General features: G+C 36.4%; 2 protein-coding genes and 1 long non-coding RNA gene across 7 annotated transcripts; 2 read left to right on the top strand and 1 right to left on the bottom strand.

Annotated features, from left to right (window-relative positions):
• Positions 1-1338: 1338 nt before the first annotated feature.
• Positions 1339-7001, top strand: LOC6589606 (lysosomal alpha-mannosidase). 3 transcript variants are annotated; one of them, XM_026988694.1, is made up of 10 exons: positions 1339-1491; positions 2576-2946; positions 3002-3207; positions 3315-3451; positions 3559-3692; positions 4085-4731; positions 4796-5016; positions 5081-5492; positions 5883-6325; positions 6381-7000. In XM_026988694.1, exons 1-10 carry the CDS (start codon positions 1357-1359, stop codon positions 6945-6947), a joined length of 3273 nt encoding a protein of 1090 aa, XP_026844495.1. In that variant the 5' UTR covers positions 1339-1356; the 3' UTR covers positions 6948-7000. The 3 variants fall into 3 exon arrangements, with proteins under 3 accessions (XP_026844495.1, XP_026844496.1, XP_002014313.2); XM_002014277.2 differs by lacking the exon at positions 3559-3692 and adding an exon at positions 3844-3977 and having other exon boundaries at positions 1343-1491; positions 6381-7001; XM_026988695.1 differs by lacking the exons at positions 4085-4731; positions 4796-5016; positions 5081-5492; positions 5883-6325; positions 6381-7000 and adding an exon at positions 3844-3862 and having other exon boundaries at positions 1341-1491.
• Positions 7002-8161: 1160 nt separating this feature from the next.
• LOC113565726 lies at positions 8162-17301 on the top strand. 2 transcript variants are annotated; one of them, XR_003408745.1, is made up of 3 exons: positions 8162-8302; positions 10404-10887; positions 17092-17301. It is a non-coding gene; the product is annotated as an uncharacterized LOC113565726 (long non-coding RNA). The 2 variants fall into 2 exon arrangements; XR_003408746.1 differs by lacking the exon at positions 8162-8302 and adding an exon at positions 8419-8488.
• Positions 10933-21573, bottom strand: LOC113564874 (RNA pseudouridylate synthase domain-containing protein 2-like). Of its 2 annotated transcripts, XM_026988696.1 has the most exons (10): positions 20799-21567; positions 15506-15598; positions 15260-15347; positions 14975-15197; positions 13916-14003; positions 12572-12792; positions 12311-12501; positions 12016-12243; positions 11591-11922; positions 10933-11520 (listed from the first exon to the last, which is right to left on the bottom strand). In XM_026988696.1, exons 1-10 carry the CDS (start codon positions 21498-21500, stop codon positions 11446-11448), a joined length of 2241 nt encoding a protein of 746 aa, XP_026844497.1. In that variant the 5' UTR covers positions 21501-21567; the 3' UTR covers positions 10933-11445. The 2 variants fall into 2 exon arrangements, with proteins under 2 accessions (XP_026844497.1, XP_026844498.1); XM_026988697.1 differs by lacking the exons at positions 10933-11520; positions 11591-11922; positions 12016-12243; positions 12311-12501; positions 13916-14003 and having other exon boundaries at positions 12613-12792; positions 20799-21573.
• Positions 21574-27721: the final 6148 nt, after the last annotated feature.

The raw sequence follows: 27721 nt of genomic DNA, 5'->3' as shown, positions 1-27721 counted from the left end.
CCGGGATCTGCGACATCTCGATGTTTCGCGTAGCCTGCTGCATCTGCCGCACACCGAGCAAGATCGGCTGTTGGCGCAGATTGTTAGCCTGATCAGTCTGGATTTTAAATTATAAGGGAATTAGATACAAAAGCGTGGCCATACCAGCTGGCATCTTGGAAAGAAAGAAATTTGGTCTCTCTAAATAATCTCCATCCGTCTGTCTGTCCCCTGGTCAGAAACGACACACGCACATTCTGTCTCTCTCTCATTGTTCCTTAAGCAGTGGCATCCTGTAGAAAAGCTAGCGATATTTAACGGTTGGATGGTATTCGTATTTCGCAAGTGGAAAGAAAGAGAGTGAAATATTTAACGGAAGGTCAGGAATGGAAACAGCTAGAATGTTGGTTATTAGATGGAATCGAAATAGACGAAGTGCACGAAATTACGGTTGAACATAAATAGCGCTTGTGCCTCTCTATGTTGCGTTTTCGCCCAAAACATTCTGTTTCATTTTCACCTGTTCTGTTAAACGCCAAATTTAGTTCTATTAAGCCCAGAATTAAGAGTATTATGTGCACAAAAGCCTCTGTTATGTGTAACAGAGATTTAATTCCGAAGTATCGATAACAAAATACGTCTGCGAAAGCCGTAAGCTCGAAAACGTAAAGTGTTGTTGACATAATTGGTCAGGTCAACAGCACTATGCAACACCATATTTACGCTTCGAGTCAGACCGACAATTTATGATAGATTTGGAGCTTTACAAATATAGAATAATTCAGTGATTCGGGCAAATTGAAATCTTACTGAAAGAAGCGGGAATATAAAAAAACACATTTTTTAAAATTGCTTTAAAGTTGTTACTACAGTTGGTCAAAATATAGTAATTATTTTTGTTTGTTTTACTTTCTTGTTTCTTCTTCGAATTTTTTTTTTATTTTAGTTTTCTCTTAATATTAACTTGCTTGTGTAGAGTCTTTTTGTTTATATTTGGACTGTTTCGACGCTCGACTACCAGTAGCTAGTGACAACTTGTAGGTTGTGGCTACATCAGTGCATTCGCTGACCGCCGAAGTGCTACAAACCATGTATTGAGTTTAATGTACACATACATACGGATGAATGTACATGTACATATCAACGCCAAAGAGAGCAATCAAGTACATTTTAGTTCTCGAGCTGAGTTGTGTTCTCCGCTTGATCATTCTGATGTGGTTGGTTATTGGTGTAGGAAACATTCAGTAAGTTCGCTTTGTCGATTCCTTATCAAAGTACATAAATTTAGCGGTCATGTTTGTGTGTAAAATTATTCGTAAGTCTGTATGTACATTTGTGTTCCTTTTGTCCATATAGCATAGAAAGGAGAAAGCTACCATGTCTCGCGAAACTATATCTTGGTCTGCAGCTTTATGCATATTTTCTTACTTTCTACATGGCGTCGATATGCGAAATATCAATGCAGCCTACGACAAATTGAGAGAGTCACCGGCATCCCAGTGCGGTTATCTGGTGAGTAAATGCGCATTTAAAATACAACAACAAAGAAATTTAACCTCTGGGAGTCGATGCTAAAGGTACCCCACCGTTGTCTTTATTATTTACTAGAGTATTATATTATTTTCAAGAAAATTACTGATCTCTCTGACTGATCATTTGTATGTTTACTTCAGGGATCGGCTTGCATATATATAGATACATAAGTATGTGCATGTTCACATGTTTTTTTATTGCTTTTGTGTGAGTAGACAGCAGGCAAAACGGAACATTGTTTTGGTGCCAACCACTGCTTTACGTGAGCGCAGCATCGGAACAATTTCCAATGCACCGGCCTCTGGTTTACTTATACATACATAGTATATTTACATATTACACATATGCATACACATAATTGCGATGGTAGTTGCTTCAGGTTAAAAATACATGTGTACATGCAATATGAATCCTGCTATTGATATTACAGCAAGTATAGTGATTTCGACAACATGCAACGCCGCTCAACCTGAGGTGGAAGCGTATATTTGTAGATATGTATGTATATATATGTAGCCAACATCAGCAGACAACTCTATACATATATTTATGTCTGTCGGTCGTCATAAATAGATGTTTGTTTGGGTTGCGTGTGCTGCAGCCGAACCGCCTGTTTGAATGATAAGCATTTATTGGTGATTGAACTTCAATGAGTATGCATGTATACATATGTATGTAGGTAAATGCAATGAACATATCTTTGAATATCGGGCACGTGTGACGTATACAATATCATTTCAGACTATTTACATTCATGTATTCCCATGCTGCACAGAATATCAAATCCATATAGATTTGAGCTTTTTCTCTCTCTTTTTGCGCCCTCTCCCCGGAAAAAGCTTGGCTTTTGTTTCAGTGCTCATTTGCTTGACTTGCGGAATAAAATAGGATATAGTCGCTGCGACGCTTATGAAAAAATGTTCGATTGGGCATGAAAATCGTATTTGATGATATCTTTACAAAAAGACATACATACTGCTCTTATTTTAAATATTAATTAATGCTTTAATTACTTTTTAAACATTTTAAATTGTAACCATACCGAATATCCAAAAAATTTAAGAGCTGTCATCCTACAAAACCGAATATGTTAAATGTGCATCTGATAGCACACACCCATGATGACGTCGGATGGTTAAAAACGGTTGACCAATATTACTACGGCAGTGAGACTAATATTCAAAAGGCTGGTGTGCAATATATTATTGATTCAGTTGTGGACGCTTTGATCAAAGATCCAGAGAAACGATTTATCTACGTTGAATCGGCTTTTTTCTTTAAATGGTGGAAGGAGCAAACTTCATCAGTTCAAGAATCCGTAAAAAAGTTGGTAAGCGAAGGAAGGCTGGAGTTTATTGGTGGAGCATGGAGTATGAATGATGAAGCCACAACGCATTATCAAAGCATAATAGATCAATTTTCCTGGGGATTGAGGTATGGATGAGAATACAATTTTATACAACAAAATCGATTAACAGAGCCATTTCAGACGTTTAAATGATACCTTTGGAGAATGTGGTCGCCCTCGAATAGGGTGGCAAATTGATCCATTTGGTCACTCAAGAGAGATGGCTTCAATATTCGCGCAAATGGGATTCGATGGAATGTTTTTCGGGCGATTAGATTACCAGGATAAGGACGAACGCCTAATGACAAAGAACGCTGAAATGATATGGCACGGATCCGCAAATTTGGGTATTTGAATTTTTTTTATTACTTTATAATGTTTTATTACTATTAATTTGTTTCTTAATCTGTTTTTTTTTTTTTACAAAATGGTAACGTATACACTCTCAAAATAGGAAAGTCCTCTGATCTGTTCACTGGTGCCCTTTACAACAATTACCAAGCACCGGATGGATTTTGTTTTGATATTCTGTGCAGTGATGATCCCATAATAGATGGAAAACATAGCCCCGATAACAATGTTAAAGAACGGGTGAGATTCCAAATATGCTGTTTTTGGTGTTACCACTTACAAGAGGCAACGTATTCAACATTTTGCAATTTTTTTTCGGTTTCCTATTGCTTTACTGATTGCACTAGGTCGATACGTTTTTGGATTACGCCAAAACACAAAGCAAATACTACCGAACCGACAATGTTATTATAACAATGGGTGGTGACTTTACATATCAGGCTGCGCAAGTTTATTACAAAAATCTCGACAAATTAATACGGTAATTGAAATTTAGTTTTTATGTGCACCGTCTATTGTTAACGAAAGCCTCTCAGATAAGAATATTCTGTCCAAAATGTTTTGTCAGAACGTGAAAAAATTAATTGCAATCATTGCCACCCTTATGTGTAAATGTATATATGTATAAACAGGTAGATGCTTTCTTTGATTTTGTTACTAAAATGGCTGAAAGTTATCGGACACCTAACTTACTTATTACTATGGGTGAGGATTTTCACTACCAAAACGCCGGAATGTGGTATACAAACATGGACAAATTAATAAAGTAAGTAACTAAACGGCAGGGGCTTTCCTTAACAAAGTATACCAATCACTGAATTTAGCGAGTTGGAAAACCTTTAGGCAGATAATCTTTTTTTTATTAATTCACAGGTATGCGAATGCGCGTCAGGTGAATGGGTCAAATATAAACTTAATTTATTCGACCCCATCTTGTTATCTCAAGTCGCTGCACGAGTCCGGCATTACATGGCCCACGAAGAGTGATGACTTCTTTCCATACGCATCTGACCCTCATGCTTATTGGACGGGATACTTTACATCGCGACCAACGATAAAGCGCTTTGAGCGGGATGGTAATCATTTCTTGCAAGTATGCAAGCAACTAAGTGCACTTGCTCCAAAAAAATCAGTTGAATTTGAGCCTCATTTGACATTTATGCGCGAAACACTTGGCATCATGCAGCACCATGATGCAATAACCGGCACAGAAAAGCAAAAGGTCGCGTTAGATTATGCAAAACGCTTAAGTGTCGGGATCAGGGCATGCGCTGCGAACACAAGATCTGTGCTAAATCAATTATCCGTACAATCGGAGACAAGTGCGAGTACAAGTGAGACACGTTCTGATTATATTTTTGATTTTAAAATCTGTCCCTTGCTGAACATCACTTCTTGTCCCGTATCCGAGTCAAATGAAAGATTTGCATTAACGCTTTACAATCCACTGGCTCATTTTACCGATGAATATGTGAGAGTACCCGTTGCACACCACAATTATAAAGTAATTGATAATAAGGGTATGGTGATAAAAATCAAAAAAAATTTTTTACAGAAGATCAAACGATATCTTTTAAATTATAGGTGTGACTATGGAAATTCAGCTGTTACCAATACCCTCCGCAGTAATGAATATGAAAAACAGAACCTCAAATGCACAGTATGAGCTGGTATTTTTCGCGACTAACCTTCCACCATTGGGATATAGGACTTATTATATTGAAAAGTTAAATTCTTCTGAAGGATTCCTCAGGCCAAGTTTTTCACCAAAGAAAACATCAAGTTTAACAGTAATTGGAAACGAAGTAAGAAAATCTTAATCATAAGCTATCTACCGTTAGATCTTATTAGTAATTTTTCTTTATGCAGTATATTAAATTAGGCTTTGACACTAATGGGTTTCTCTCAGAAGTAACTGCTGATGGCTTAACACGAATCGTTAGCCAAGAGTTCCTGTACTATGAAGGTGCTAAGGGAAACAATGCGGAGTTTCTAAATCGATCATCTGGAGCTTACATCTTCCGGCCAAACAAAAATAAAATTCACTTCGTCGCTAACCAAGTAGATATTGAAGTATACAGAGGCGAAATTGTGCAAGAGGTCCATCAGAAATTCAATGATTGGATAAGTCAAGTAGTGCGCGTATATCGCTCGAAAAGTTATGCTGAGTTCGAGTGGTTAATCGGCCCAATTCCAATTGATGATGACGTTGGCAAAGAAGTCATTACCCGCTTTAACTCTGGCATCGAGTCGGCGGGCATATTCTACACCGATTCAAACGGTGAGACTCTATGATAAAAATAATAGTATTTAACACAAATACAATTAGCCATACCAATCGCGTGTACGAATTTTTACCTAATCCTACTGAGCTATGAAAGAGAAAAAGAGATATATATTTCCTTGGAAGGAATCCAACTTCAGTTCCATTGACTGAGCTCTTTACGGGAGTAAGTTTACAAGTACTCGGTACAGACGATTAAAAACATATAACTACACCGATTAGATCCTCATTTCATTCGACTCTCATTTCCTACTCAAAACTACAATTCTACAGTTTTAAACTTGTTTTTTTTTTCAAGCATAAAAAGTATTTATAAAATTATAAATTATTTATACTACTAACCTCTATTAATTCCAAATAATTTGATTTCTATTTAATAACTCAAAGGTCGTGAAATGATAAAGAGACAGCGAAACCGCCGTGATACATGGAACGTAAAACTGAACGAAGAAGTATCAGGTAATTACTACCCTGTGACAACAAAAATTACCTTGGAGGACACAACGGCGCGTATGGCAATTCTTACGGACAGAGCCCAAGGAGGAAGCTCACTACAAGATGGGGCCCTAGAATTGATGGTACATCGTCGTTTGCTACACGATGACGCATTTGGTGTGGGAGAAGCATTAAATGAAACTGAGCACGGCAAAGGTTTAATTGCACGAGGCAAGCATCTTTTCTTCTTTGGTCAGTCCGGTACTCGCAAAGGTATTTCTCTAAAAGCTACTGAACGGATAGTGCAAATAGAAAGCTTGTTGCCTACATGGAAATTTTTTAGCAATATGAAGTCTTACAATGCAGAAGAATGGCGCACATCTTTTAGAAATATAGTGAGTATTAATTAAATTTATTAAATTTTATTGACTTCACACACATTTTTTTTAGTTCAATGGAATCTCGGTGGTTTTGCCAAAATCCGTACATTTACTTACGCTAGAACCATGGCACCTAAACCAACTCCTTGTACGATTTGAACATATAATGGAGAAAGGAGAAGATGTACATTATTCTAGATCCGTACAGATTAATGTTAAGGACGTCCTAAGTACTTTTAAAATTGACGATATGCGTGAAACAACTCTTGATGGAAATGCCTGGTTAAATGAAACTCAACGATTGCAATTTGTACCTGACTCCGAGGAAGAGGTATACAACTCATATGCAACATTCTCAAAATTAGCAAAGACTGTGCACTTATTAAGTGCGGCAAAACCGTTTCTGGGTGTAAAATATTCTGATGAAGCTTTACCATCTGGACAGTTGGGTGCTGAAAGTAACCGTCTTAAGCGGAATGTTCACACAGGGCCTTTCGATTCACATAAAGATGACCAAGCCTCAGGACCTAAAGGTGTAGATATTTCCTTTATATCGGATAGTGATGATAAAAAATATATAATTGAGTTAAGCCCAATGGAGATTCGTACTTTCGTTGTATATTTGTCGGGATATTAGGCCTTGACTAATTCTAATTCATTAATAACCTTTATAAACATGAAAATGTATAAATATATATATCTATATATGTATATAAAAATGCTCTGTTGGTTTGTTAAAAACACGAAAAGCTCTGCACCAATTTTCAGCTGACACATAATATTCATTCCCATGATGGTTATTCGCTATATAAAACCGGAAACGTCCGCAATAAGCACGATGATTAATTATGTTAATCTGATCTTTAGCTGCTCGCAGAGCTTATAAAACCAATTTAAAATTTTAATAAAAGTATCTGTTCCATTCTTTATTTTTTGAAACAAAATTGCAGTTTTTTAGTTTGAAAATGTGTAATTTAATGCCGCTAGAAAAAGTGTGAGAGAGAGACCCGAGTAGCGTAGCTACTAGAATTACATTATTATTATTATGGATGCCACAGATTTACGCTTTTTTTGGGGCGGTTATGGGCGTAGAAAATTTGGAAGCAAACTTGATTCAGTGGATAGCTCTTAGAACTAGGCTTTAAACAAGACGGACAGAAAAACTAATTATTGATACGGATCAAGAGTATCTATGCATTTGGTGGTCGGAAACGCTTTCTTCTGAATTTTACTCCAAGTACCGGCTATAAAAAGGTGACGACCTCCGACTTGGAGAGGTCTTGAAGATGTGATGTATCCGTACTGTATTTGGTCTGCCCAATTCTAAATTAAAATAAGCACAGAGTTGAACTAGTTGTATTTATATGTAAGTACATACATACATACATATTTAATATGTACATATGCATGTACATACATACATACATATATAACCTGCCAACTTTGGAGGGTGAAACTTTTTTCATTAAAATACTATAAGTCTGCATACATTTACTCACACTGCATTTATAATGCTTGAACTAGAGACTGGAGAGCACAGCACAGTTCCTGGTACAATTTGTGTTGTGTGAGACTAAAACTAAAAAATCGCCATTATCTTAGCTTGTATACAATTGCAGAATTGAAAGGCACTTGTAGGCCGGCATCACCTTTCAGTTAAAATCAATAAAAATACGCTACTGTTTGTACCAGAGTTAAAAATGTTCCACCTTGTCATTCAATTAAACAACATTTCAGTACATACCGCATAAATCGTATTATTTTCGTGTTCACATGTCCGTGCCTTATGAACCAGTCCATCTCCAGCTTGAATTTCATATGCTGGATTGCGAACACATACTCTTACATACATACGTATGGGCAAAACGATGTACTATGTATGTATGTACGTACAAATGTTGGGTCGCAGGAAGGAACATGGAGCAACGAATTATAGGGTGAAATGTTTAATTAGCGCACAAGCTAAATTAACAATTCATTTTTATAGAAACGGTAAGTTCAAAAGAAGTTTGCGCATTTTCTGACCAACACAATTAGGCATGTTTGTACATATGTATGTATACAATAAACGAAAGCGTGTGTGTAGATCGGAGGTCGGTAGCGTCATAGCAGACTGCAGCTTCTTTCGTACACGTGTATAAACGACCGGTCGGACTCTGTAGAACCGATTACAAAAAGGTATGGTTCAAAAGTGTTTTTTTTCACAAAAAATAATGAAAATAAACTCCAAATTCTATTATTTACACATGTATGTACATTCTAATGGAAGCAAAAAATGCATGTATTAAGCATGAAAACTTTTTCGATACGTGAATTCCTTGCTTCCATTAGAATGCATAAAGAATGTGCTTAAGCAATTTGTACAACAGGAAATGGGGTACGAACAAGCAAGATCCGCGGCGTTACATTGAGCGGGACACCATGAAACCTAAAGCAGTTCACAAATTGTCTTATGTATTTTTCCTTGAAACTGTGGAACTGTGGCCTTAGGATTGTTAAAATTAAAACAACAAATTTCAAAATGGCGCCTGCTACCTCCCTTTGAGTAACAGCAGCGTGTTTTCAAAAATAAATATTTCCTAATCGGGAAGACGAATGTGAATGAAACTTGCAGACGATGTATTTAAATATACGTAGTCTAAAATATTAGACTAAAAAATAGTACAAAATTTGTCCATAAAAATACAAAAAAATATATTTTAATTACTTTATAGTTCATTTGGAGAATTTTTTAAAATTTTCTTTGGAGACTTTAATGGTTTTAAGATATTGAGATTTTAATGTGAGCGCAGTCCGGCCGGCAATGAACATTTTTGAAACGACTTTTTGAATTTTAAGAATCTTTTTTGAGACTATTATATCCCACAGTTTCAAGGAAATTGAAAGACCAATAAAAATCGTGTAAAAAACGCGTGTTGAAAGATTTAGGGACCACAATGTATGCCAGCATCGAAGAACTCCTTAGAACCCTGTGCTAACACCGTCACCATAAAATAGTACACCTCTTGGTAATTTTTGATGTTCTCACTTATATTTTCTCAAGGCCTTAGCTATCATTGTCCAAAGGTACATCAAAGGCACTGCACTCTGAGACAGTGCTAAAGTAAGTTTAATCTGCTGAAGATCCACGGAAGCAACTAAAGCACCATAAGCCTTCCGGCATTCACGAGCTCTTTATACGATATCATACGACCTATTTTGATTATCGAACCTTTCTACATTGTTGTTGGGAACAAGGCACAAGACTAATTTTGGATCCATGCGCGCACAATCATCCATATTTCGCACATACATACATATTTCCCAGTGCGATCATCGTAAATTGTTATTCGAGTTTGAACCAGAAATTGAATTTTCCTCATCCGCTCACCAATCCAATTGGTAATATGGACAAAGAATGTTCACATTGGCATGGACTCAAATTCAAACAAATTAAAACCTGTTCCTGAAGTCGATAAATATAAATAGCAACCCTCGTATACCACAATAGAGTAAAGGCGCATTTTGGAATTTTACTTAGACTACGATATGGACGAAAAAGAATACACAAACTGAACAGGATTTTTCTAAGAAACGATTGTGAAATTTTATTAATATCTTTTATTATTTTACTATGTATATTGCTTAATGCTTATAAATGTAGGATGTAGCTAATTTAAAATTGACTATTCACCTTTTATTAGTATTCTATTGGCTTTCATCTAGTATCGTTGATTGAATTTTTAATAAGCGAGAAAGGATATCTTTGGGGGCGAAAACTACTGAATCTATATGAAACTACAATTTCTTACGTTTTTGCTTTTACTTCCCAGAAATAGACGGGCAAACAGAAAAACAAAGAAATATGTACATATTAGAGTTATATCGACTTGGCGTGGCGTTGTGATCCAAAATATTTATTAATGGTCAGAGCTGCCTTTAAAATGAAACTAAAGATAATGCTTCTTCTGCTAAGATTACATTGAGGCAAAATTAGTAGTCGGTGAAATTAAGAAACTGGCCATACCTTATAATCTACATATACAATGTATATAGTATGTGACTGCATATCGTCTGCAATAAAAGCTTGATATTGTGTTACATGTCTTTTCAGCTCATCCACTTTTTGGTTTATTTGAAACTTCTGGGGTTTTAAAATAAGATAAGTATCATTTGTAATGCCTACGCAAAAGTAAACTGGCAGATTATATCAATGAGCTTTTTATACCCACATTGACTATAAACAAATGTCTTTATATATGTATATGTATATATAAATACAATACAATTGTAAAATGTATCAACACATATGTACATTCAATCATAAAGGCACATTTTGAATTTTCTAATATTTAGAATTTCCGTTAACTTTGTTCTATTGGCTTATTGGACCCAGTTGGACCCATTCATGTTTATTAAGAGCAGCTGTCGGCAGGCCCCTATCTTATGTGCATAGGAAGGTGTGCTGGCGCTAACGTACAGATGCATAACACTGGTTTGAATCAATACATTTATCCGTTTTGCCGACCGTCTACGCACACAAACGCACTAAAAGCATGTGGAAGTATGCTTGCCGACCCCTGACTTAGAGTTGCAAGGTATACATATGTACTTATGTATATATATACTAAATTCATACTAGTTCAAATACATTTGCATATGTATATTTATGTATCTCTAAGATTACCGTAAATTATTATGTACAATGTACGTACATATGTATATAAACTTAAAAAATCAAAGGAAGGCTAACTTCGGGGACCGAAGCATTTAATACCTTTGCAGATATATCTTTGCAATATCAGCTAATACATTCATCTGATATTTAGGCAATTTGACTCGGCTATAAAAATACATGATAATATATATTCATAAACAGAGGAAATTTCCTCCCACAAAAACATATTTTTCGATTTGTCTATTGTATCTAGACGGTTCTTGACGGCGGTACTAACTGTATGGGGATGTGTGTGAAAAGTTTCAGCTAGATAACTTTAACTGATAGAAGCTAGAAGCTGACAGACGGACACATGTTGCCATCCCTATCAGATGTCATGTACTAGGTGTGATTAAAGATACTTTCTTCTGTGCTTTGCCAACATTATGTCAAAACTCTACAAGGTTATTTGAACAGATATGAAATTAATTATTGCTGCTTAAGTACACTCTGAGTTCTCCCAATTTGTGCGAGCCCAAACAGGAAATTCAGTTTCATACTCCCATCCAGGACCCTGAAAAAAAACGTGATTTATTTATTGAGAAATAACTTGTGTGGGAATAAAATGTTGCATTCAAACAAACCTTGTATTTCCAGGCATGCAGATACATGATAAGGTCCTTAGACTTTGGATCACGGTAGTGCACTTTGCACTCATAACAATGCGGATCTGTTGTGATTTTATTTAGCTTAATCCCAACATCTACATTGCTACCATCGACAGCGAGGATAGTATCGGGTGCCTGCAGTACTGACGAAATTTCGGTAGGATCCTTCGGATCAGTGCATGAAAATTCCTTTGGAAAGTTGGGAGGTTCTAATTTTTTAGCGCCCACTTCAGCTCGGGAAGGTTCTATGCAAGGCGGAGTAGTTTCGCGTGAATTTAGGCCCACGTCATCGTCGCTATGCTGAACAACTACAATTATATTTAAAATACAAAATATATGCATTATTAATTGAGAGGAGCGGGGACACGTTTTTTTATATGTATCTATATTTATTTACCAACCGAAAGTTTGGTCGCTGCTCAGGCTCTCCCCATCTGTTTCGTCCTTAGAACTCTTAAATATAGATATATCGGAATCATAATCTATTCCCAACCAGTTCTCCGCATTGTGGATGTTAATGAGATCTCTTATAAGCTCATCGTCTGACTTTCCACCGATATCCCCGAAACGCCCTTTTAAAGGGCCGAAGACTTCATGATTGTATAGAGGATCGTTAAGAATTGGATAGCCTATAAAATATATTTTCGTTAGTTCAACGCTAATTACTCGTGGGCTCTGATCACTGATTTCTCTCACCTAGATATTGCAAATGTACACGGATCTGATGCATCCTTCCAGTAAGTGGTTTACACAGTACAACGCTAGTTTTTCCGTTTTGTGAAATCTTTTGGAAAGTGGTGGTACAATCTTTCCCTCGTTGCGATACTTTACACACGCCAATTTTGTAACTTACTACCTCAATGGGCTCCTTACATTCCACGATTTCGCTAAAAATTAAAGAGAAAAAAAGGAATTAAAGATGCCTTTAAATACTTTTAATCGTTTTCTTTAACTTACTCTGGAAAAATTCCCTCCACTCTACATATATACTCTTTTTCCACTTGTCTATTGCGAATTTGCTGCTCCATTTGTCTTGCCTTCTTTGGGCTCCGTCCGAACAGTAATAGGCCAGATGTCAACCGGTCAAGCCGATGAATTGTGCGCAGATTCTTGAGGTTAAATTCCTTAGCGAGTATGAAAACCACAGTATTGTGCCTATAGCGGCCACAAGGGTGGACCTAAAGATACATACATATACAGAAAAGGAGATGTTAATTGGTTTTCTATAAATGTCATTAGCATTTAACTATTCATATTGTTTTGTAAGCAAAATAACTTAGTTTTCTATCAATACTCAAATTACTCTGATCGACACGGAAAATGGATGAAACATCGGACAAGAATATTCTCATATGGTTTTAATCGCTGAACACGAATCAGGCCTCCAAAAGTGCCTACATGAACAAGAGGCTATATGAAAATTGTTAATGGATTTTTCGATTCCAGTAAGTTCGTTGACAGTTCAAACTTTAAACCGGGTTTTTGGAACTTTGAGTCATGTTTAGCGTTGAAATTCCCATAGGAATAATACTATTCGATGTTTGAATCAGTAAAAAAGTTTTTCTTGGTCCTCCAGTGTTGTTGATCCTATTTGCGCTTGAATAAAATAGCCTCAACTAGAATTTCAGATTTGTTGTGAAAATGGATGTGTGTAACGTCCAGAAGGAATTCTCGATCATATATTTTCTTGATTAGCAACAATAGCCGAGTCGATTGAGCCCTTTCTGTCTGTCCGTCCCTATGAGCGCCTAGTGCTCAAACACTATAAGAGGTAGAGCAACGACATTTTATATCCAGACTTCTGTGATATGTCACTGTTACACTGTGTCCACAATTTCAAAGATACGAGAAAACAGAAAACGCAGAATCGTAGAGGATGACTATATCTTCTAAATCTACAATCTGAACCATATCGTATAATTATTATAGCCAGAATCAAGAAAACAATTTCATTCTCTCTCGCTCTGTCTCTCTCTAACACAAAGGTTTTATGGTCGGCTTTGCATATGGTAAAATGTGAGTTCAAGGATCTCAGAGACTATAAGGGCTAGAGCAACCAAATTTCGTATCCACACTCCTGTGATATCGAACCTTGACAAGTTTATTTCAAAATTTCGCCCCATCCTCTTCCGTTCTCACAAAGGACGAAAATCTGTGGCAACAACAGTATTGAAGATTAGATAGCCTGTTAGATTTATTTAAATGTTAAAAAAAGCTCAAGTAAAGAATAAAGTTTCAGATAAAATGATCAGCGCTGAAACTATTTGCGTATTTAAGATGGCAGTCGTCAAAGCCACTTACAGGTATTGATGCAGGCTTATTTACAACTACAAGGTCCTCATTCATATGCACAATTTTAATTGGTTGACATGTCACAGGAACTTCGTGTCTGCAAGTATAGCCATAAATCGTTAGATACATAATCATTACATGCGGTGCATAGGGCCAAATAAATAAAACATTATTATTGTAAGAGAAAAAACTAACCTAACTAACCTGTTTTAATAACACCAGGCAACAAAATCAAACTTTTTTTACTCCACGAACCAAACTTTTTCTGATAGATTTGGAAGTTTACAAATTTTTAATAAATTGTGATTTTTTCTGGGCAAGTTCTTTTTTATTGAAAAAAAAAATTGGTAATTAAAAAAAAATAAAAAAGTGGTAGTGCTTTTTTAACATGACCTAAGTATTTTGCATCTGGTTAATCATTAACTGTTTACCCATAGATTTTTATAAACGATACCCCGAACGGCGCATAGTTAATGGCTGTACAAATAAAATATGAAAACAGAATAAATCATTTTTTCTACTATTCCTGAGATAAAAAAAAGATTTCGTAGTGTTGCATAGTGTTATCGGGCATTTTACAAATATTTTGGGAATATACACCCGTAACAGGTCCATTAATTGGTCCGATGTTGATAATGCACAAAAGTTGTGAGAATGTACCCGAACCATTTAAATAAATATAACATTATAAATAAAGTACGTGCGGTATAACGACGATTTCAGTCTGTCTATATGTAAATTAGTCTCCTCGCTTCAATCGTTTTCATATTAAAATTAACGTGTGCTTTTCCAGTAAGATTTGTTTGAAAGAGGATTAGTCTTGATGTTTGGGTGGCTAACTTCAGGGATATATTGTACATTGTAGGTATGTATATACTATGTGGGTCGAAGATAGCCAGACCTTGGTCTTTTTATTTTTGATAATATGTTGAATTATGACCGTGGAATTTTTCTATAATAATTAATTGTGTTATCAGTAACTAAAAAAACACTACTTGTAAAGAAACGGAAACTATTTTAGTTTCGGTGCTATAAGTATTTGTAGTTGAACCGTTAATGCAAAATTACCTGTGAACTATATTAGCGAGAAGATCGTTGTGTTTTAATCGATAGTCAATAGGGACTTTCTCGAAGTTAACTGTCAATGTGCCTGCTTGGATACAACGTTCGTACTCTTCAGAAGGGTGTGCGCGAAACTCCCGTGAAAATATATCCAGAATCTTTTCTCCCACCCATCGTCCTTTTGTGAAAGTTGTGAAGGTGAAGTAGTACGGGTAGACCTTTCTAAGACCTTTTTAATGATTATTATATATGTCCAAACCATTTAATTCCATTCGTCAAGAAATACCTTACCATTTTCAATATAGTAAGACGTTTCTTGATATCGCTCGTCCGTAAATCCGGGTCTTTTGGCCTTCAGAGCCTTCGTTTCAAGTTTGGCCTTCAAAAGTAAATATAATTATTTTGAGCCTACAGAGGGTTTATTATGATTTTCATTAGACGTTTGCAACGCAGAAAAAATATAATCGCCGACCTGCTGGGGACTCTTTCTTTGCGTTATAAACATCCAATCAAAATAAATATTTTTCAATGTCCTACTTTTTTTAAATCCTTAATTGTATCGCTATTATCGGTTTTCCTTTTTTCTGGTATTTTGACTTTCTCGTTTTCGACCTCCCTGGTTGATGTAATCTGTAAGATAAATAAGAGAAAATAGCATCATGAATACAATGACTAATTTTTTTAGTAATCAATTAACTAGCTCTTTGTATACTTGTTTTCAATGGATACACTTTTAAGTGAATATGCTTTTAAGCATGCATCTATATTTCCTTACTATAGCACCTATGTGATTAAGTGTTCCGACTTTGACCAAGTATTGGTAAGCTCGGAAAAGGTACAAGAAATCAAAGAATCGTTTTCCGTACTGTGTTATATTGTTTGCATAAAGCGGAAACGGAAAAAGGCACAAATTGATTCGTTGCTGAATACGTGGAGAGGAAAAAGAAAGAAACCACGACCAATAGTTAACGCAATCGAAATTCGTTGGATGTATTTCCATCTCATATACGTATGCATGTTTAATATACGTACATTAGGGTGGAATAAAACTGGCAAACAAATTAAATTTGTAATTCCTGTGCTGTTAATCCAAGACTGCATTAAAATAAAAAATGAATAACGTAAATCAAAGTTCAATAGCTTCATCTTGAGGCTCCCCATGAAGATGATTTCAAATGTTCGACCTCAAATTTTTCTTTTCAAACATAATTTTTGTGGTGTGCATGTTTTATCGATTCCAAACATGTTGCTTGTCGCTAAAATATTAAATCGCTCTAAGCACTACTTATAGTGGGAATGACAGAAAACTAATATAAACATACAAAATAATTGCATAAACCTATGTACATATATAGCTATGCACTTTGATGGTCGTAAATAGCAATCTGTTTTCAAAATATTCCATCTCGGAAAACGGTCACTGTGGCAATGGGATGTGATGGAACCGCCGTGGACACTGGACATAAAATCTGAGTTATATAATTACTGGGAAGAAATCGTAATCGTCCTTGCTGTGGCTTGTGCGCTTGTTGCATGCGAATGAATTGCCACTTCGCCATTTGGAACACCCGATACTCAAATATAGAATAGGGGTGTATTAGATGTATGATGAAAGTAGATATGTGTAACACCCAGAAAGAAGCGTTTCCGATTCTACGAAGTCAAAAGGATCAATATCCTATCAATAGCCCAGTCGATATAGCCATGTCTGTCTGCCTGTCTGTCTGTCCGTCCGTCTTGTTTGACTCTTTGTGAAAGAAATATGTTACGGCCACATGGAATATCCAAAAATGCATATTTTCATAAAGGGTATAAACTGCGCCTGTTGAGTGGTAGATTTCTTGCTTGCCAGATTTTAAAATACCATTAGATATGGCTTTCTTTATAGAACAATCGATCGAAATGCCTCTTTGTGGCAAGATGGCCGAGTACTAATGTTACCGTAGTGTTTCATGTTACGTAAGCTCATTAGAATACCTAAATATTGTTCTACAAATAGTATATAGACTTGTACACTTGAGAATATCTACTTGCCTTTGACGCTTATGTGTTCGGGGTGCCTTCCCAGAGCGACTATCCGCTGACGTTTTTATTTTATTTTTGTTCTTTGTTTTCTTTGGCAGTGCGCCCAACGAATGATGAAAAGATGCTGCATGCCTGAAAAGCCGCGCGGGAGAGCCACATACCACGAAAGATGACGGCCGACACAGCCTAGCGGTCAAATCCCCTTAAGCAATCTCACAACTACAATGCTTTTGATATATGTTTACATGAACATGTAAGCATAAATGTAAAAATACGTGTGCACGACAATGGACAAAAGATACACATAAACCCGATAATGTATGTACATATTCCATATTAAACTTAGATGGGCTTCTGTACTGTCACGAAGTAAATAACCAAGTAAGAACGCAGTAGTCGGTACTTCTTATATAAGATATTCATAAATTAGGAACCAATTTGAAACAAAAAAAAACCCCCACTGCTGCCGATACTAGATATATGTATACGTACATACATATGTGTATTTGTATTTACTTTATGGGGTCACTAATGGCATTTACTTGTACTCTACGAGCACCTCATATGAACGTCTAGTATTATGAGCTAACATATATGTATGTACAAATATATGTAGATTCTTGCACTGACTACGCGTAAATCATTTTATCTGTAAAAGTTTTTTGATTAGCAGACAATGAGACATTCACATACAAACGTACTTTTTTTTACTACAAATGTAATAATACATTTAGGCCAGACTAGTATTTGAAGGAGCATCATGATTTCAATTTCCAAAAAATACTTTTGTTTCCGATCGTCTGATCGCTATGGCAGCACATTAGTGTTTTCATTCTATTTAAGCCGATTTAAGTAAAACGCACAGGAAATTCTTTAACGTAGACTAGTTTTCCTACGATAGCAATTTCATACAGTGATCGGCTCTGTGGGGAATCTGCCTGTTTGCAGCCGGATTACAGATTAGTTTACGTCGAAACGGGAAATGGTTCTTGGATGGCTGGTGTGGCGGATCAACAAAAAACACAAACAATACATACAAAAAAAGATATACCCTATGCAAGATCGGAGATCCTTCCATCTCTGCGTTGCAAACGTGTTGTTACTACGAAACTACATACTACATACTATATTCAAACCCAAACACTCTGTAGTTTCAGCAGTTAAGGTATCGTTTGTACAAATCTATGGAAACGATGCCGAGCGCCCTTTGCCACGGATCTAGCTTTATACCCGGTTCTCAGTCAGTATAATATTTGTTATTTAAACGCAAACTTCTGTGCTTTGTAGGAGAGGGGTGGCAAAGTAAAAAAAAAAATGTATCCAGTGTCATATCACAGAAGTCTGAACACAAAATTTGGTTGGTTTAGCTCTTATAGCCCTTTTCACCAAAAATCGAATATACCCCTACACTCTTCGAGTACCTGGTATACAAATTAATTAAATCATTCAACTGCAGAGACCTGTTGCCAGCGATATTCGCCACATACACACATTATTTCATTAATGTATTATAGATTTTTAGTATACGTCGAGAGATAACTTATACTATATAATATGTATATAAAAAACAAATCCAATTATATCCAATTCACAGTGTGACGAAAGAGTGCATTGTGTTTTCCGACTTTTGGGGATACCAAATGTTACGAATGTAATTAAAAGATTCAGATATTTATGGTAACACCAATGTAAAGGGTTTTTTGAATTAAACTGGCTGGTTCGATTTGCAAGGGTACCAAAAGCTTCGACCACCATTCGTTTTCAATTTGTATATTTACACCTAGGTATTTATCCGTCTATAACTTTTTAAGAATCAGTGTTTCTTCATTCTGGTAGTAGTTTTAAAGTGGATGCCGGTGGCATGCTTGATAATTTCGGTCTGTCGCTACAAAATCGTGTCATATTCTAGCACCAGCAGACCACTGATAATATTTATGAGTACGCCCACACCATGGCTGCTGGGGCTACCTCGTGGAGCAGAAGAGGGGCAGTGACAAAGTGCAAGAGCCTTGCGACACGCTTTCTTTCATCGCCTTCTCATCACTCGGTTACGCAAGGTGCTATTGGACGGTCGAATGCCCCTGTCTGGAATACAGCACGTGACTCCAACCCACAGTATTGTTTTCAAGAACACACATAATATGTACATATGTATTTAGAATGATATCTATTTTAGTTTGATAATAATCAATGTTGAAGGCACACTGAAACACAGAAACACAGAAACACATATGTGCAGATATTCATATTCATATAAACATTGGATTGGATCCAAATTGATAGAAATGTGTTAACTAGCTGGAATAATTAAACTTTCGCACCCAATCTAGTTTCCTTATAAGGAAAGGGCACAGCTAGGAGGGTTACCAGCAAAAGGTTTTCGTTCTACTGGACTTCTGTGCCCACAAGAGTAACATGCAGGGCTCTTCTCCGCGGCAGAAGAGTACATGAGTACTATGAGTACTATTACGAGCCGAAAATTTTAGAAAGGTAACAAAAACTCAGAGACTAGAAACCGAAAAACGAGCATTACAATATCTGCTCAACGTTTTTCTGTGTGTCGGAAGCATCTGTTCTAAATCATATCAGAGTTGACACATATTCGTACATTATATTTAATGTAACCCAAGCCACACTATCCAAACGGTTGCATGTGAAATAAAAAGAAAATAATTAGCAAGTGCACCAAATAGCATCAAGTACCATTTGACCTCGCTATCAGGTGTACGAGTATTTGTCTTTTACATTAAAATGTAGCCAAGTATTATGCCTATACAAAGCATTTATCTTAACTCAACAAATGAGTGCAGCAATTTGTTGGAAAATTTATTTAACTTGGGCCTGTGCAACTCTTTGTAAGCAGCCGGTTTCAAGAATAGCTGATTGGCGACAATCAACTCAACTTTGTCCAGTAACGGTTGTGTGGACCTACTTATGTATCTTAAGAGTACTCTTATATGAAGCTCTTAGCTGCTTTTAAAAAGCCAGAAAAGGAATCTTGCTAGTTTGGTTCTGCGGTGACTCTCTTCAGATCGGGAATACTCGTAAAATGGAAGAATACTAAACATCATATAGTATGTACATACAAACGAATTCATTCGAAGATTTGTCAGCCAGAGTCTGTAAATGCTGGTATTGTGCCTTTGGTTTCAGTTACTTTATATTCATGGTCATACGCTCGTTAGTGTGGAGTAATAGACATTCGACTCGACTCTGTAAATTACACTCACTCGTGCATATGTATATGCATGAAGTATTCACTTAACAATGGGAAAACAGCGTAGCTACTGCCACTATGATGAGCGTCTAGCTATGCTGAAGACCTTGAGTAACACAGGTAATTCTGTCCGCTCACCATTTGGCTTACGAAATTATCGAATTTCAAAATACAGTCAATGAAAGAAAAACGAAACTACGCTTTACCGACGCGGAAAGTCGGAACGTAAAAACATAGTAACAAAGATGTATGTATGTATGTATGTGGCACAGATTTTTAATAGCAAGCTACAAATTTCTTATAATAATTATCTCATTACCGAACAGCGAAATCGAAATGTAGAAATACCCAAAATTACGATAAATGTCCGCTTGATAGTTGCAATACTCTGTACACGAATGGAATGGTTGATCTACTATAGAAAACTTATTACTAATGCATTTACACCTTAGATCCCAGTCTGACAAAAATGTATCAAAGTGCAAGGCAGTACTGGTTGCTAGTAGATGAACGTGCAATAATAATAAATCAATTTAATAACAATGGTTATTTTCGTTTAGTCATGACAAATATTTGAGAGCAGCTTACCTTTTTGTTAATCAACATTTCAACATTTGGTACAACTTTGATGGATGAAAGAGCAGATCCTTGGTTCCTCAGTCCAATTACGCTGCTCATGTTGAGGTTAATAGACGACAGGTGATGAAAATCTGGTGGCAGACAATTTAGGGACTGAACGATCGCGCATGCCGACGAGGATGCTCGCGGGGCTGCCTGTACTGGCATGGACAGAGACGATGTCTGATGGGTCAATCCTTGTCCAGCTGTTGCCAGGAGTGATTCTTGTGGGGCCACGGAGACACCTGGTGCTGGTGCGTAGTATGCACCCACAGGCAAGGACGAGAACATGGAAGATGGCATCAAATGAGTTTGTGTGTGGCTGTGGGGGTGTGACTGGGGACACGGATTTAGCTGTCCTGGGTAGCTCGCCACCTGAGTTGCACTCAGTAATGTTGGCCCAAAATTATATGCGGAACTCATTGGGAAGTGGGTTCCGGCGGCTGCACTGGGATGCAAAGTCGGCTGCTGATAGTTCGACGGAGGAGCAGCTGCTGTATTTGGCGAGAGCTGTTGCTGGACTTGAGGCTGAGTTGCGAAAATACCTCCCACCGTCGAAGCTCCCATTTTATCCAAAAAAGGCGCCTGTATTTGCATTATTTTCTGCTGATGCTGCTGCGCGGCCAGAGACCATGGCAGATACCACGCGCAGGACGTTTGGGTGTTCTGCATTTTGTAACTCGTTCTCAGAAGTAAGCGGGAGTTGTTTGATTTTGCACTTATGTATGTACTTCTGTATTAAAGTATTTAATGGTCAATGGTCAATTTAAAAGAAAAATAAATAGTTCTGAAATGAGTAGTCACTGTTACATTGTTTCCCTCATTTATAGAACAATAAATTCGAACATAGCGTAGCATAATTACAATAGAATGATTGAAATTAATTTTGAAATATGTATGTAGGTATTATCATATACAAAATTTCTGCAAAAGGTAAATTTGTATCTAAGAAGTAATAAAACATTATCTAATTTGTACTCTAAATATTTGTTGAAACTAATATGTATCTGGGCATGCACTCCTATACCCCTACATATTGTGTTTTCATGTACATATGTATATATGAATGAATGTATCTAGGCAAGCTTATTTGTAGTTTCTGTTAGCGGAAAGGTGTTAAAATAGATGCCCGTCATAATTTTTGTACTTGATTTGGTTGAATCTCAATAAGTAAATCACAACATGCGAGATAGCTGCCAAATAGCAGCACGTAAGGGATTTTAAATCGATATTCCATTCAGACTTCTGAGGAGAGCCCTGTCTGATCAGATCGTTCACGGTATTTGGCAAGGGATGGCAAATGGATTGTGGCAGCAGAATGGACACTGGATATACACATGATGATATTGTTGTTCGTACATACAATCGGTAGGCACAGTATAGTGGGTTTTGTGCTCGATATACATATGTACAGACAAATAAATAAATGTGCGCATGTATTAAATTAGAATATGTGCTAGCTTAGGCGACGTCGAATTTTCGGGTACATATGTATGTACATATTTATGTGTCTATACAGAGGTACATATACATATTAGACCTCCGGACGTGCACATTACACGCGACAGAATGCTGTCTGCCAAGAAAGAAAGCACAGAACTAAAATGATCAAGAATGAGGGGTACATATTTAGGTAAATAAATATGTACATATGTACATATATGAAAGAACAAATACAATACGCACATGACATCGGCTTACTATGCCATGAAAAGTCAAATGTGCAACTATCGGAGCCCTCATCAAAATGATTAAATAAATGGGTTGCTTTAATTCGAATGTAAATCCAGCAGCCATCTTGGCGGTTCTATTTTTCATAAATCCTTTCTGAGGGAGCCACTACATTCGAAAACAAAGCTGTCATAAATATAAAGATATCTGGGTTTAACAGTTTTGGCTGTGCTTTTATGAATCAGTCAGTCTGTCAGACAAACAAAAGTATATATATAGATTTGCCAAGGCACTCAATATTAGCTTCGCTACAAACTAAAATATATATATGTGTACACGTGTATTGTGATTAACTAGGAATACGCTTATTTCCTCAATTCGTACGAATGCCTACATATGTAAATATTAGACACTTTATTATTGTCCTATAATATTTTTTAAAATCTTTTTTGACCGTCTGATTTTATGCTTCGAGTTGTTTTAAGACAAATTATCGTTCAACTGTCGTTCAAATTATACACAAAATACATTTTGTGTTGCACAGAAGAATTGTTACACGCTCTTTTCAGTACTAAGAAAATTTAAGAACTTTTTTATGTGGGGAGTAATGCAGAATGGTAAATTTGTTTGGTATTTTAAAATGGCTTACTGTAATGCGTATCCTATTTTCGAATTTAAAGCTCACTTAAATAGGCTATAGCTCCAACTTGTATACCAGCACCTGGACTATTTAAAAACAATTTAAATGTATTTGTATTCCCCAAATGTTAGCCAATGACACAGTTTTTGATCACTTAGACTTCGGACATCCTGCATGTGCATGTTGAGATTTTTATTTGATGTTATTCCTCACTTGTTGCTTACATTTAATCAAAAGAAAAAACAAGGATATCTTTTGTTTGACGTAATTGCACTCAAAACATCATCGGTTTATTTTAAAAAATATCCTATTTAGTTGTTTATTTTGGTTTCTTTGGGTCCGTGAACAGTCCAAATATGAAATTATATCACGATGCAACTAAACTTAATAATTCTATCACTATGTCATATTTATACTATTTTAAGTCAATCTGCTATTGGTATAACACGCGCGGGCCTTTTTAACCAACCAAGTTAACACAATACTAAATTTCTGTTGTTTCGTTGTTCGCGCCCGACGTGCTTATGACAGAAAGATTACTGGGAGGCCGGAGACTTTTGTGAGTTACAATTTGAAATTTTATAATCCACAACAGCCGCAACGGTGCGAACAAACCTGCTCTCACGGTTGTGGTTGGTTCGGCAGAAAATTTGTGTTGTTGCTACAATGAGGTATAGAGCTTTGCAAATATGAAAGATTAAAGCAATATTAGTCCCCTATTCCCACATCGGGGAATCACACAAAATTGCCGAGACCAGACGAGACCGAAAAAGAAAATTCAATTTCACAGCATAATTCACATTTTAAACTTATTTACACATTTTGAAAATATTATCAAATCTATTTTTTTTTTATCACATTTCCGTTCTTTTTAAAACTTAAACTTTTCTAACTTAATCTGTTGAAGGTGTACCTCACTTCGTTACTTACCTTGCATGCAGAACACTTTGGAGACTGTTCGTCGAACATAAGAGAGCTCTCGAACTTTTTGGATACTGCTCTGCGCACATTGGAGAGTTTCCAAAGAACTATCCAAAAAGTTCGATGTTTGATGTAACAAGCTTGAGAGTCGGTTACTACCATTTATTTACACAATAAATATACATAGTTTTGGTCAAAAAATAACTAATACTTATGTGCTACTATGGATTAAGCATATTGTTAGTTTATTCTTTATTTCATCATTTGGTGGTAATATTATGGGGAGTGGAAAACATTCTAGTGGCGGAAAGCGCGATCTAACAAAAGGAGTCATTTCAGAAAACATTAAAAAGACTTAAAAGACGGGCAAGACTTCATTTCAATATCATCAGCTGCTATTTAGGAGTTATTTGCATACGCAATACTCAAAGAGTGTAGGGGTACATTAGATTTTTGGTGTAAGGGAATATGTGTAACACCCAGAAATTATATATATTCTTGACCAGCATCAAAAGCCGGGCCAATATACAAACATCTTAAAAATAATACTTTTTAAATTAAACAAAAAAAAGAAAATACATACAAAAAGATATAATTCATTTAAAAAAAATGTATAGCCTCAATTTATGTGCAATGGTCGGGAGTTTTCATCTAATTTTTCATATTTTTGCTGGACTGGCTAATTTAGGAGCCTGAATGTTGTCTTGGTTTTGTATGGTATTATATTCCTGTAATTGTCATTACAGCAGGTTATTGTAGCACAAATTAATGCAGAGTAAAGATTGATGTATAATTTCCATCGTCACATGAATCATTTATTAAGACCCATAGTACTCGGCTTTGGAAAACTCAACCTTTGGATCTGCCAAGTGTTTGGTCTGTTGAGTGTTATTACAGCTTTTTATATTGAAATATAAGCTCGAAACGAAATAATTAACGTGAGTCGGGTCCTTTATCTTCCACCAAGGCTTACATTTTTCGTAATGATTGTCCGTCTTGTTTGACGCCTAGTGCTCAGAGACTATAAAAGCTAGAGCAACCAAATTTGGTATCTAGAAAACCAAAACGCAGAGTCGTAAAGAATAACTTTACTACATTTTTCAACATTTTTTTACATATTTGAAGGAATCAATTTAGTTCCTTCACTGACAGTTACCTAAGACCTCTAGCCTTTAGGCACGAGATGAAAAAACTTCACATCGACAATTGACGTTAACAGAGAAAATGGAAGACAACGCCAACAAGTACATAGAACATTTACATGTGCCCCGTTTCTTTGTCTCGCATTCGAGTGGGAGCTACAAATTTAAAATTCGTTCATCCGAAAGGTGCTATGGACAAAGAATGTCCGCATTGTCCTGCGCTCAAATTCAGACATGAGTCAGATGGTATGTGTAGCGCATCAGGAAAAGTGAAACTACCAGAAATTGAGAAACCACCAGAATTATTGAACGGCTGGCTTAAGCCTGTTCCTGGAGCAACAGAAATAGTTCAGAGTACTGCGGCAAATGGTTTGGCGGGTCAGCTAGTTTATGTATCAAATCTTAAGTTTTGGATCATCAAAATAAGAATTTCATTTTTAGTTACACCACCACTACTAACTTACTAACGGTAAGTTCTCCCACCCTTATAGAAGGGTTTCCTAGGAGTAGGCACTCCTTGAAAACGTACAACAGCTGAAAAAGTAACGCTTATCCAAGTAAAACCACGATGTCGTCATTTTTGTCAGGCAAAGGCAATTTAAAGCTCCTATATATGAATGCATTGGTATATACAAACCTCTTGTAAACACATTTATGTACATACATACACGTACATATTACGTTTGCAAGTGTTTTTTCGTATATGTATATGTACATACATACAAACATAGAAAAAAATATTTAATGGGTGAGCGCGAGCACACCTACAAAATATCGTGCTGATTTAATCACTTTCTTCGTTTTCACAAACGAACGTCAACTTTCACTCTCGTATACAAGCACGCACCATCCCCTATTCCAGGAGCAGCGCTACGGCCAGTGGCCATTAAATGTTGCCTTAAATGACGGGCTAGCCTTTTATACCCTTTCAGATGTTTGTATATCTGCTGCTTTGCACAGTGTAGCAGTTTTAAGCATACACATACTATATCAAGTTATTGTTTTAGGTCGGAACAATCATAGAAGCGCTTTGTTTCTTAAGATCTCCTAGGTAATCTATACATAACCTAACCAGCTTTGATCCATAGACATAACCCTATTAAATTTAATCGAAAGTACTGAGTATAAAAACGGTTGTATTACTGCTGCACAACCGATCGAGCTAAAAGGGTAGTTGAAGCTTCGGACTCCAAAGCCCTCCAGCCAAGCCTTCCTTTTTATCCTGTCGTGACCAACAGCTTTTTAAGGAAAGCCCTATAACTTTTAGACGACGACTTGTGTGCCAGAAAGAAACAAACAAGTCACAGAGTCAGACATGCAATGCTAAGCTCCCCTACCAAAATATTATTAACAAATTAATCTTAATTTAAAAAGGTTTCGATTCGATGTGAAGTTTGCCTTAAGGTTTTCAAAACGCTCCAATTTCATACAATTTACCCAATATTCAAATTCTTTTTAGAATCAGCCTTGTAACATTCCTACGATTATACGCACGATACACAATGCAAGGCGTAACTAGATGCGGTTTTTACATCTTAATAGAAAAGCAACGATTTGAAAAACAAAATATTCCTCCATTTTTTATACCCAATACTCGAAGGTTATAGGGGTATATTAGACTTGTGGTGAAAACGAATGTGTGTAACTACCAGAAGAAAGCGTTTCCGACAACACACCCACACCATGATCTCCAATTGGGCGCCTCTTCACTGATATATAAACAATAAAGTAAAGTTGTATTACTTTACTAATATGCGTATCCGCTAGTCTAAAATAGTCAAACTAATATATGTAAGTATCTATAAAAAATTCCGACGTTTGCGTAAATTGAATGAAATTTAAAAAAAAATTTTAAAATACACTGCTTGCCCTTTACATGCCTGCATTTTTTATGGCATTTACGGAATTTTTATTTTATTGGTGCGCCGGGTTTTTATTTAATCGAAATAGTTAGACTGCCGATCGGGGATCAAATTCTTTATCTCCACAGCTCCACTTATCAGCTTTTCAGAATTGTGAAATTCATTACAATCAGATGTGCGGTTTTGCTCTGAACACACGTTTTGTTTGCACGCAGTGTATGATCGTTCTTTCCCTGTGGGGCATTTTTTTTCTGCAGAATGTTAAACTGGGTAACAAAATTGTACTTTTTTAGGTTGTTTTATACAATCGGTAAGGCCTGACTTTTTTTTGTTTAACCAGAGTGAAATCTATCGCTTAAGCCCGTTTCCCACACAGCACATCTAGGGGGAACGGTGGGATTTTTTGACTGATGTGAAACATCGGTTCCCAGTGGCAGCATCCACTAATTTATCACAAAAAAGCTGATGACAATAACGTTTCAAAAGTTAAAATAGTGATTAAGGATCGAAGAAATCTATTAGGGTAAGATAGTAAGATCTCACACTTGCATCCCAGTTGAGGCCGCGCGAGAAATGGTGCAACACCGTCGTTGAGTGTGCAAATAGATGGTTTATGGCAGACTTATCAGTCAGAAGAAAATTAATAGAACAAATTGA

Source organism: Drosophila persimilis, unplaced genomic scaffold, assembly GCF_003286085.1.
Source record: "Drosophila persimilis strain 14011-0111.01,24,50 unplaced genomic scaffold, DperRS2 tig00000191-arrow-pilon, whole genome shotgun sequence".
In the NCBI taxonomy this organism is placed as follows: domain Eukaryota; kingdom Metazoa; phylum Arthropoda; class Insecta; order Diptera; family Drosophilidae; genus Drosophila; species Drosophila persimilis.
The sequence above is the reverse complement of the archived record's forward strand: the minus strand, read 5'-3'. Positions and strand labels throughout refer to the sequence as shown.

Bases quoted from the DNA above. Each gene is read 5' to 3' on its own strand.
- LOC6589606 (XM_002014277.2), top strand. From the start codon at position 1,357: ATGTCTCGCGAAACTATATCTTGGTCTGCAGCTTTATGCATATTTTCT. The intron at 3,452-3,843 runs GTGAGATTCCAA...ATGTATAAACAG, and splicing joins ATAACAATGTTAAAGAACGG to GTAGATGCTTTCTTTGATTT. The intron at 5,017-5,080 runs GTAAGAAAATCT...TTCTTTATGCAG, and splicing joins TAACAGTAATTGGAAACGAA to TATATTAAATTAGGCTTTGA.
- LOC113564874 (XM_026988696.1), bottom strand. From the start codon at position 21,500: ATGCAGAACACCCAAACGTCCTGCGCGTGGTATCTGCCATGGTCTCTG. The intron at 12,502-12,571 runs GTAAGTTAAAGA...TTTAATTTTTAG, and splicing joins GTGGAGGGAATTTTTCCAGA to CGAAATCGTGGAATGTAAGG. The intron at 12,244-12,310 runs GTGAGAGAAATC...TATATTTTATAG, and splicing joins TGTACATTTGCAATATCTAG to GCTATCCAATTCTTAACGAT.